This window comes from Pleuronectes platessa, chromosome 3 (genome assembly GCF_947347685.1).
Source record: "Pleuronectes platessa chromosome 3, fPlePla1.1, whole genome shotgun sequence".
NCBI lineage: Eukaryota > Metazoa > Chordata > Actinopteri > Pleuronectiformes > Pleuronectidae > Pleuronectes > Pleuronectes platessa.
The window spans coordinates 9,759,817-9,771,138 of NC_070628.1; the positions used below are offsets into that span (position 1 = coordinate 9,759,817).

The 11,322-nt window shown below is 42.6% G+C and overlaps 1 protein-coding gene across 1 annotated transcript; it reads left to right on the forward strand.

The window, feature by feature from the left end:
• Positions 1 to 38: 38 nt before the first annotated feature.
• On the forward strand, positions 39 to 4,886 carry gprin3b (GPRIN family member 3b). Its single transcript, XM_053419320.1, has 2 exons — positions 39 to 144; positions 2,639 to 4,886. Exon 2 carries the CDS (start codon positions 2,724 to 2,726, stop codon positions 4,884 to 4,886), a length of 2,163 nt encoding a protein of 720 aa, XP_053275295.1. The 5' UTR covers positions 39 to 144; positions 2,639 to 2,723.
• The last annotated feature ends 6,436 nt before the right edge of the window (positions 4,887 to 11,322 follow it).

An 11,322-nucleotide genomic window follows, 5' to 3' on the forward strand; every position in this document is an offset into this window, starting at 1 on the left:
CACAAGGCGTGGCTTCTTGGTGTCACCCGCACAGGGCTCATTCTCCCATATTCATTCCCAGGGTCCAGCCTCGTCTCTCGCTGACACGGACGCGCACACCCGTGCAACCCGCGGTTTACACGGGACATCAGAAAGCCTCTGAAGGTAAGACCCCCCGCCCCCCCGCCCTTCCTCTTCTCTTTGCACCCCTGCTCTCCATCCTTCCTTCGTGTCAGATCCGTTCGCAAGGTCAAATCAAACCAGCAAACACCAGTGGCCTCTCACGGGGTGTCGGGGTGGGACAGGAGCTGCAAGTAGAAGCGGCAATCCACGACAAAGATCTCATAACAGGTCGCGTGTGCACCACTCGGGTTTTATGCATTCACTCTGCATCCACGGCTCCGTGTTATTTACCTCAAAGTGCTGCAGGCACACGAGCCCAGGCAGCAGCATCCGAACTGTAGAATATCTCATCATGGCCAGGACATGCTTCCCATGAATATTTGCACTTTGCCAACACAGAGGCAGATGCACAGAGAACACGCAAATAGCCTACACCTGTTCAAGACCTTAAACAGGAGCCTGCTGTTGTGTTTTCCTCCTGTCTCATTAGAAAGATATCTGTATTTTTCTCATTCTCTTCATCATTATCCACATGTAAATATGGCCTGATTCATATACAATCTATATTGTGCTTGTTGTTTCTCTCCCCAAAAACCTGCAGTATGTATGTTTGTGTTGTTGTATGAAAAGGATTGAACTCAAGGCTGGATCGTTTTATCCCAGCCAGGATCATTATGCAGAATGGATAATCATCAATTGAAATGCTGTTGGCCATTTCTTTCTCTCAGTGTGCATGGCCGTCTCTGCCTCCTCTCCGTTTGTGTATCAGCTGCTGTGTGTGATCAGAGTCACTGTGCAATTCATTTGTCTGACTCCGATCAGATGTTTCAGACATTGGCTGAGTGCCGACACATTACACTGGCAGAATTGGCCCCATGCAGGTTACACATTACAAAGAACAGAAAGTTGAACTTTAATGATTTATGGATGTTTTAAGGGTTCAACTTCATTTCATCTTCTTTTAATACCAGTGTCTTGGATTAGTTTTTTTTAGCCATTCAATCAAAATAAAGGGATTTTAGGATTAACTTGGGACATCTGAAGCTCTAACGGCAACACTCAATATTCTTTATTAAAGAAAACTTCCGCCGAGATTTGGAAGATAAAGAAGGATAGAATAGGATAAGGTAATATAAGATAAGATAAGTTAAGATAAGATACGATACAGGGAAAAAGGATAAGATAAGATGAAATATAGTTTATTGATCTCATGCTGAGGAAATGCCCTTGTGAAGTAAACAAGAGAACTCACAAAAGTAAATTATAAATAAAAAAGATAATGAAAATAGTTGAATGAAATAGAAATGTAAAAAATAAAAACAGTGACTTTATCAAATATACATGATGATACACTGTTAAGCAAACATACATTAGGCAGGAGTGTTTCAAGGGAATTTGGGGGCCCCAGGCAAAAGGGGCCCAGTGGCACAGATGATTCCAAACCACATGATAACAATCTTCAAACATTGTTTTAATACACAGACCTAAATAATATTAAAGTACAGTTTGAGTGCAAACATCCACTAGCATCTCAGCCACATTATACACACACATTTAGACATTCTAGTCGTCAAGATACATAACCAATCATGGAGGTTCTCACAGAATTCTGATTGATGTACACAAACATAATTATAATAATAATAATAAAGTTATTTTGGGGGTCGGCAACCCATCACCTCTGGGCCCCAGGCAATTTCCGGAGTCACCTACTCTGTTCCGACACCAGACAGGTTTGACAGGTCGGATGAAATGCTGGTTAATGGGGAACACCCGTGGCTTTTAATCAAAAAATAACCCAACACTTTCAACCTACATATGTCAAAGTCTTATTTCTGGGCTCGTGTGTAAAAGCAGATTACGCTTGTTAGAATATTTTTTTTTCCTGAAAAAGGAAACATGGCTTATTGAAAAGACGCATTTCCATTGACTCCACGTTATTTTGATTTTGACATACTGCATCGTTATGAAATTCATATGTTATAATTAAATGGATAATTAGGCGTGGAATTACATTGATTAATCGTTAAGTCGTAGATGTTTTGCGTCTTGCATTTTCACTTTTTACTTCACTTTTTATATCTTTTATCTATTATATATATATTATTGAGATCTGTTTATGTCTAAATAAATGTTACTCTGTATAAATATTAGAGAAAGGGAGTAAATAAGAAGTAAATAGTAGTATTTATTGTGTTTTTATTTTTTTATGTTTCTATGTTCATTGTATGCACCAATAACCAGAGCAATTCCTTGTAGGTTTAAACCTACTTTGCAATAAATACTTTCTGATTCTGATTAGATAAGGCCAATACAAATCATTGATTGTTCTGGTGCTTAATCATTGTTTATTCTAACAATGATTATTCACATGCATGTTGGAAACTATGTGAGATACATTATACCTAATGATCATCTAGTCCTTTGGTACCCTACCTAGTCTTGTCTGATTATCTGAGTTAAGATGTAAATGTAGTGAAAAGTGAAGCTCAATCCTTTAAAACCAACTAAATCTATTTCTATTCTCCTCTTCTAGGAACTCACGCAAAGCGACTGGTTGCACAGTTGGTTTTCCAGTTTGGATTAAGACAATATTTAAAGACTGAGACAGTGAATCCATCATGGGAACTAATCCAAAAAGGACAGGGACGGTCCAGATGGTGCCTCCGCTGGCTGTGGTGGACACGCTGGGCAACCAGGAGGCAAATGCCAACTGGACTAAAGAGACCAACCTGAACTTCTCTCAGGTTTTTCCAAAACCCATCGTCACGTCTCCCGCCCACAAACAGGACAACTCATCTGTGACTGTGGCTCCCGTGAACGCCATCCCACATCCCCAGAAAACAGCTGCCACAGAACAAGTCTGCAGCAAACCAGCTCCTCCAGCCAATGGAAACCCGACAGAATCCGATCATGTGACGGGCGCGGACCAACAGATGCCGGACCTGTCTCTACCTGGCCGAGGTGTGGGTGAGGCCAGAGGCGACCGGAGGGACTCTAACGCTAATATGAAAACGTTAAGCCCGGGTGATGAAAAGGATATCTGTGAGGCCGCTGTGCCATCTGCTGCTCCAGCGTCAACGCTCGACACACAGGCCGCTGACTGCAGAATAAAAGGGACGAGTGCAGCAAAGGAGGAGCATGTGAAACCGACCTCCACAGCACGAGAGGACAGTAATAAACATGTTTCTACAAATAATAAAAATCTTAACAATGCCTGTGAGTTAGGGCAAACGGCATCTGTAAGGGATAATAAAGGGAGTATTTCAGCTCCACAGAGCAAGGACATTTCTGCAGCACAGACATCTAATGATCATATACAGAGTTTCTCACAAAGCTCTGTGCGTCTGCAGGAGACTCCAGGATCTATGAGAAGCATGGAAACCACAACTACGCTCTGCTGTGCGACACCTTTGTGTCAGAGCAGAGAGGCAGAGGCCGGGTCTGCAAGAATTAACTTAAACTCAACACCTCCAGAGAGGGATTTGCAACCAGAGAAGAAACCGCAAGTCTCCTCAGATAAACATCAGCCAGCGTCCTCTCAGGCGGCCGCCTCCACTCTGCCCCAGGCAACACAAAACACAGTGGCATACGGGCTGGTGACAGAGGAAGCCAGCCAGGCTAACACAGCTGTCTTTGAAGGGCACCAGCAGCCGCCCTGCAAACTCTACAGGGAGGCTTCGACCATGACCTCATCCCTGTCGTCCACTCCAGTCAAGCAGTGTCATGATATGGAGGTTCAGGCGGTGGCAAACACGTGCAGCAAGGCTGTGGCCACAAGTCCGAGCCTGCTGCCCTTCGCTGTGACTCGCCGGCAGAGCGGTGGTGCAGTCCCCAGGGAGGAGGCGCAGAGCCTGGCTGTGGCCTATCAGGGGGATGGGTGTGTGGGTCTCCATCACGTGAACATGACCCCTCTATCAGCCTCCACTGATCCAAGGTCAGAGAAGCTGACGGTCGAGGCGGAGATGTGCCACAACCACAATGCAGGCGTGTTTAACTCCTCGTCCCAGCAGGCAGAGGGAGGGCCGGGGGCGAACCCTAAAGAACCGGCTTCATGCAACATCCAGCCGGTTTATCAAATCAACATCGAGCACAGCAGGCACAAGGAGCAGGGAGGGCCGGGAAACTCCCAGTGTAAACCTGCAGCTCAGACACCTGCAGCGAAAACAACCACTGCTGAGGCTCCCTCTCTTAGATCAGGAACATCCCCGGAGAGAGCCGGCGCTTCCAAGTCTGGATCTGCTGACAGTAACAAAACTGCACCGTCTCCGGCTGCTGTCACAACCAAGCCTGACCAAGCCCCGCCCACGGCAAAAACAGCAGCAAACACCACATCCAAGGCAGAGCCGGCTAAAAGCAAAGCTGAGAGCTCAAAAGAAAAGAGCAAAGCCGTTGGAGGCAAAGTTGTGACAATGTTCGGCAAAAAGAAGACAGAACAGGCGAAGAAGAAAGAAGATGATGCCGAGTCAGCAAAGCAGAAGGACAAGGGCGTCCATGATGTGGTGTGGGACGAACAGGGGATGACCTGGGAGGTTTACGGGGCCTCGGTGGACCCCGAGTCGCTCGGTTTTGCCATCCAGAGCCACTTGCAGTGCAAAATCAAGGAGCAAGAGAAGAAACTGGTAACCCAGACCTCCATCCGAAAGTCTTTCTCGGGCGCCGCCTCGCCGGTGCACGCCAGGAAGAACAAACGGAGGCAGAAGAACATTTTCAGGTCGATGCTGCAAAATGTCAGGCGGCCCAACTGCTGCGCGCGTCCCCCGCCCTCCGCCGTCCTCGAGTAGCACGCCCCGGAGACCGGCCAATGTCAGACTCCGCCTCCCTTTTTCAAGAGGTCAAAATGTTTGTCCTACCCCCCCCCCACCACCCCACCCTCCCCCGTCATCATGACTGCAATGCCAAGTGAAACATTAAAGGGGTGACGATCCCTGTGCGTAAGTAAGTGAGTATACTGGAATGTTGTAGCATAAAAAAGAGTCAAACTGTCTGTGATGCTTGTGATCAAAGAAAGTAGGCAAATAGAAATTTAAATGAACAACTCAAGACTTATTTTCTAGGTATAGATATTGTAAAAAAAAAAAAAGAAAAGAGAGAGAACTTCGAACCATTTTTAAATAACAAAGGCAATAATAGTGAAACGCATGTATATTAGTGACAATGGCAGTTGTACGACCTAAAATGAAGTGCACACCTGACATAGCACTGATCATGGAATTTACCTTATTACTTACTATCAGAATATCTGTGCAGACATATGAAACCGACATCTCATCACATTTGGTGCATTTGGTATATGTTTTTGAGGTGTTTTAGGGCCCTATATTTATAAGATTGCTGTATTTTCTTTTCATGCAAATTTATTTTTTAGTATGTGATTACGCTGTACAAAATAAAATAAAAAAAGAAGGGGCCGAATGCATACATGCGCTGTTTAATCTCATTTCTTTGGTTTTCTATTAAAATAACAAATAACTAAGTGGACATGCTTCATTTCTGACGTCTCGGCAGACACTTGAAACAGGAACAGAATCACGAGTTATTTGAAAAAAGGTTTGATTGCTTTGGGATTATACCGAAATTAAATGTCACGAAATTAAATAAAAGACGTTTATTTAGAGAGACAGATTAAACAGAAGTGTAGCTGAGGGAGAGATGGTGTTTGTGGATGTGTTTAAGCCAAGTGTACTTGTCGGGGGATGAGAGAGCATCAGCAGAAATCAGAGAGTGAAGGTTCAGCAGACTGAGCTGAGAAATTAGTGCTGAGCTTAATGCAACGTTTTGTGTCTAACAAGACTTTTCTTCCAACTTTCCTTTGAAGGCTTTTAGGCCTAGTCAGTGATTGATCGATGAAACCAGACCTTCTTTCAGACATGAACTCTGGAAAACCTCATGAATACTCTACGGGAATCTCTTCAAATTTGATACAAATAGTTACATGGACCTCCAATTTCGCTTCCTTTGCAAATTGGAAACACTTGCTGTCAATTTTCTCTTCATTTTCTTACTTCACTCAGAGGTTTTCTGGACATTTTATAGAAACTCAGAAGAATGTCTGACCTTCAGTCCATGTCTGAAAGCAGCTTCACAGTCAGAATGGCTTCCCTGAATGTAAGATCTCCAGGATTGTGTCGAGCAGAGACAGAACAATCAATACATTCTCTTGTGATATAGTTTTATAGGTCAGTGAGGGGCAGGAAAGACCTGATGTGGGGGATATTTCCAAGAAACAAGATGTACAGTATCGGGGAATTGCTCTGCTGTAGTGTGGCGCTGAATTAAAGACAAGATCTTGAACAGATCATTTGCAGGAAGTGCAGAGTCAGTGGAGAGAAGCTTATTACAAACTTATTAGAAACTCTTTATGCTGTATTGTAGTGTGTGTTTCGTTTCAGCTACACACAATGGTGAGGTGTCATTGCCAGGATTTATTATTATATGATTGTGTGCACCATGTGGATAAGAGACCAGGATAAGAGAGGGACAGGAGAACAGGAAAGTCTCTAAACCTGAGGATGGCAAAACATCTATAAAATTGTTATGGGTATGGGTCTGATGTCGTATAGGCCAAATGATTCATTTGATAGATAATAACCATTAGATTAAGATCTATAGGCACATAACTGTATGTCATATGCATGTATTTCAGTAAAACATCAGCATGAGATCATCTGCTCAGCTAATTCAACTGAAGTTTTGAGGTATATTTGTTTCAGTTTAATCGTCCAGTGTAATAACACGATCATAACTCATGTTTAAAATGTTTCACATTGACTAAACACCACACACCCGTATAAATCCTACTGCATGATGGTGAGTGCATCCTTTCAGTGGTAATTCACTGTCCTGGCTGGTGTAACTCTGATTCCACACGACTGCTGCTATTGTCTTAACAAGCTTGTCACTTTCTGTGAATGTCAGGAGGTGGTAATGGCGGGGGGGGGGGGGGGGGGGGGGGGGGGGTGCAACATGTCCTCTGCACTCGTAGGCTCTGTGCTGTGAAATGTCACAACCTGTAGAGAACAACACAGACTGGAAGGACTAATCTTTGAAACCTTATTGGATCCTCTGGGACCGATGTGTCTCTCCCCCCTCTTCCAGTCTCGGTCACTTTCTCCTTCACACATTGACTCTGTTCATTTCTGGATGAGCCCCACTCACAAACCTTGATTGTTACTCTTTCATCCTAATTAGCTGCATTTGATTTTTTAATAACCCCCCTACTCACCGAGCTGTTATAGCTGGTTCCCATTTGGTGGAGCTACATTTTATTTGACCACAGGCGGTGGTTCGCACAATGGAGATTTATTTCAACGACGAGGAACTCAGAGATGGAACTCCACGCCTTCCATGGGCAGTTTAATGAAGCCACACTTTGTATTCTTATGAGGAAAAAAATCCATCTCTTCTGACCCAGTGGTCTGAGACTCAGTGTATAAGAAGAGACAAACTGAGGAATTCTGGGATTGAATTTAGCCTGGGACCTCAACAGTGTATCTCTGAAGTCAACTGACACATACTTAAATATAAGGTTGGTGATATTCTATATTTCTCTTATTAGAAATATGAAATAATGCCATTGTCTCACAATAATTTCTGCTTCCGTTTCCTGTATGTGGCACTCACAATCAAATTAAACATGTATATTCTGTATAAGTATAATTTGCAACAAAAAACATATTGCCACCTGAATAATGGTCTCTATTAACACGATGAGGAAATGATGATACTCTTATTTGAATATTCATATTGAACGTGTTACCTAAATATTCACTGATAATGTGACGTGTTATATATATAAATATACATTAATATTTTTTTGGACACAAGATTTTGGTTTTGATTTAAAGCTAAAAGTGTAAAAACTTCTTGAAGCTCAAGTCAAGCTGTTTTTATAAACTTACACTGAATGCAGTCGCAATCTTTACTTTAGATCTGAACCAGTTCCTCAACTGCAGCAATTACATTTCCCTCACAACACATTCGACAAAACAAACCAGTAGCATATGCAATAAATATAATTTCTAGAAATATCTATAGGTAAGTTCTATGTAATGCCTCAAAGCAGCTGTAACTGTAGTTTTTGATCAAACTTAATTAAGACAGAAGTAAATATTGCATTCAGTGGGAACTATTTTGGATAAATACACTTTTGCTTCACTCGTGAGTATCAGAGCAGCAGGATGGTGGATGTGGGAGTGACTCAATAAACAGCAGTGCCCGTATTTATCATGATGAAGGAACATATCACCCAATGCATCACTGAGACTCCCTGCTGTGTTTTCAATAGTTGTTGACCATCAATGGTGCTTTGCTCCACTGAGGAAACAGGTAAAACCGGCTTGTAGGTGGAAGTGGACTCAGTTCTTCATTAGGTTTGTTCTCAAATAGAGTTATCTCAAATAGAAAAACACAGAATCTCTACACTCAATAAGCCAAAACACAAAAAAAATATATATTTTTACTTTGCGTAGAATTCAATCCTATTTCTTTTAACCTCTATGATCCTGACAGAAGTAATTATGCAAAGTTGCCCCGTGTAATGTCACTTCAACGTTAATGGTCGGTTGTGCAAATGTTATTGACGCTGTAAAGAAGAATTGCATTTTATTTGTCACTGCTTCAAACTAAGGGGAAGAGTTGAGGTATTTTGTGTTTTGAAGAACAAAACTTATACCTTATGACACTGTGCTGTTTAAGAACACTGGTGATTAAACATCTCTGAAACAAAGTGGTGACAGCAAACCTGGCTGGAGACCAAGATAATCATCCCGAGTGTTACCACTAAACAAGGAAACTCCCAGACTGTGTTGGCAGCTAAAATTAAAGAGCATTGATGTCTCTTTCTTGTAGAAAGAGACATCAGGCATTTATGGTGCTTTTTTAATCTGTGGACATGTAGATCCAACTTTGAGTTTATGACAGGATATATACCTACATAGGTAATAATACAAATCTAAAATAACAACCACTAAACTTGAACACATGCTCCTTATGGGACCACATTCAAATTCACCAGATCCAGATACAGTAGGGTGCACCAAGCGCCAAATTTCGCACATTAATAAATATCAATCCCCTTAAAATGACGGTTTCTTTCAGCAAAATCCACAAATTGTTCTCAGAGAAATAAACACACATTTTGAAACACGATCTCAGAATCTCTCAATGTCAAAGAAAGGAGGAAAAAATCCTGGATTGGATCCAAACCTTAAATTTAAATGATTCCTGTTTGAGTCGTGCCGCAGCCCTCCACCAAATGTCATTGTGATCAGTTGAGCAGTTTTGGGGTTAACCTGTGAACAAAGGAATAAAGAAACAGAAGAAAACAGAAGAGTGTTAATGTTAGAAGATATTTAGAAATAACTAATTACGTGTTCTTGAGTGGAAAATATTAGTCATTCAGTTCAGCTCATATATTATTTCAAACCACTCGTATAATCTTTATCATATTTGGGGATTTGGGGCAGCAGCAGCAGCAGCAGCATTTCTGTTGCTCTCCTGGTGCTGGGATTGGAGATGTGCTCGCAGTGACCCAGTTAGCGTCATGAACACGTTATGACTTCTTCAGCTCGTACAGAAAACCCTTATAGAAAAGCCCGTCAGGATAACATCGATCCACTCACAGATCTTTTGTACCAAGTCGGACCCACTTTCATCATGGGGCTGAGTGTTAATTACTATGTACTGATCATATTTTCAGATTGTGGAGTCGGGTAATTAGAGGCGGCCGGCGATCATAGCGTTGCCGTTTCCCTCCAACGTAAGCCAGCCTCTGAAGCATGCTCTGGAGGTTTGATGTTTCTATAGTCGAACCGTTTCAGGGCCGTTTTGTCACAATCGTCTGTTCTCCTCCCGTGTCTGTGCCTCCTCCCTCAACCCCAGCTCCCCGTTTCCCCTCCTATAAGCCTCCGTTACTCTCTCTGTCCCGGTCGTTCCTTTTCTCTGCTCAATGATGATATCATAATGAGGCATAAGCCAGCAGCAGTGAGGTTATTAGACTCTTGTGCTGGCCTCTACCCTGCAGATATATTTCCCATGTACTTGTACGCAACAGCACGCATTGTATTAGCCCGATATCTGGAAGGGAAGCTCGTCCTCTCGATGGCCGCCCCGCTCCCTGTGGAATATGTGGCCTACATTTGTTTGTGGTGCAGCGTTGGGCTGTGTGAGCTTGTTCCTTTTTATCAAACACGTCCAGGTTTCTGCAACGGAACGCTTTGGTTTCTTCTGACAATTATTACTTTGTGGCTACGCACTTTTTAGTCTCTGACCCACATTGATTGCTTAGATTTTAGCGCAGATGCACATGTCAGCTTTGTAAAAGCAAATACATGTGAAAGGTGCACGTTGGGGAAAAAGCGCACTCACACAAATACATACACACACACACACACACACACAGAGGTCACCTTCCCTGCCTTCATTAGAGACTGCTTTATTATGGCTGACAGATGAGCCCCATAAATCATAGGTCCCCTGGTGGAGCGAGAAGATCCAAAACAAACTGAGCACCGATAAAGCCGAAGCTCAGAGAAAGCAGGAAGGGGAGAGGGAGGGATACAAAGACATACATCAATAAACTGTATTTATTAACAGTGTCTAACAATGGGATTCTTCCATCATACTGCATGAAGAATGATGTTTTTCCCTGTGGACAAGATGAGCAGCTTTTGTTAAATCTCAGCCTCTCCGCATCGTGAGAGAGAAATGAAATGTTAAAGGAGACAGACGGACAGATTACTGCTTCAGATTTCTATTACATCCAAAGTGTGTAGGAGTGGATTCTGAGAGAAAAACACAGCAATTCAGCCCCGGACGAAGAACCACCTTGTGAAACTCATTACCACTGACCTAAGTGGTTTAGTTACAACACTGTCTGTGTCAAGAAAAGGTCTCTTCTCACGTCTCGTGCATTTAACAGAGCCAGATGTCAACCTCAGGAGATGGAAGAAAGCACAAAATTCAAATTAATGCAAAATATTGCTCCATAAATGTTGGATTATCTCACCATAACAAATTGAAAAATGACGATATGGCAATATTGCTCCTATATAATTTTTTATTTCTCACCTGTGTTAGTCTTGCATTGTTGTTTTTCATTTTACATTCACACTGATTGTCAACCCGTCAGTTATCTGTAACGAACTTTGAATGGTACAAAGAGGTCGTACAAATAAACCTTGATTTATCAATCGATTGATAAATGGTGTTTCTACACTG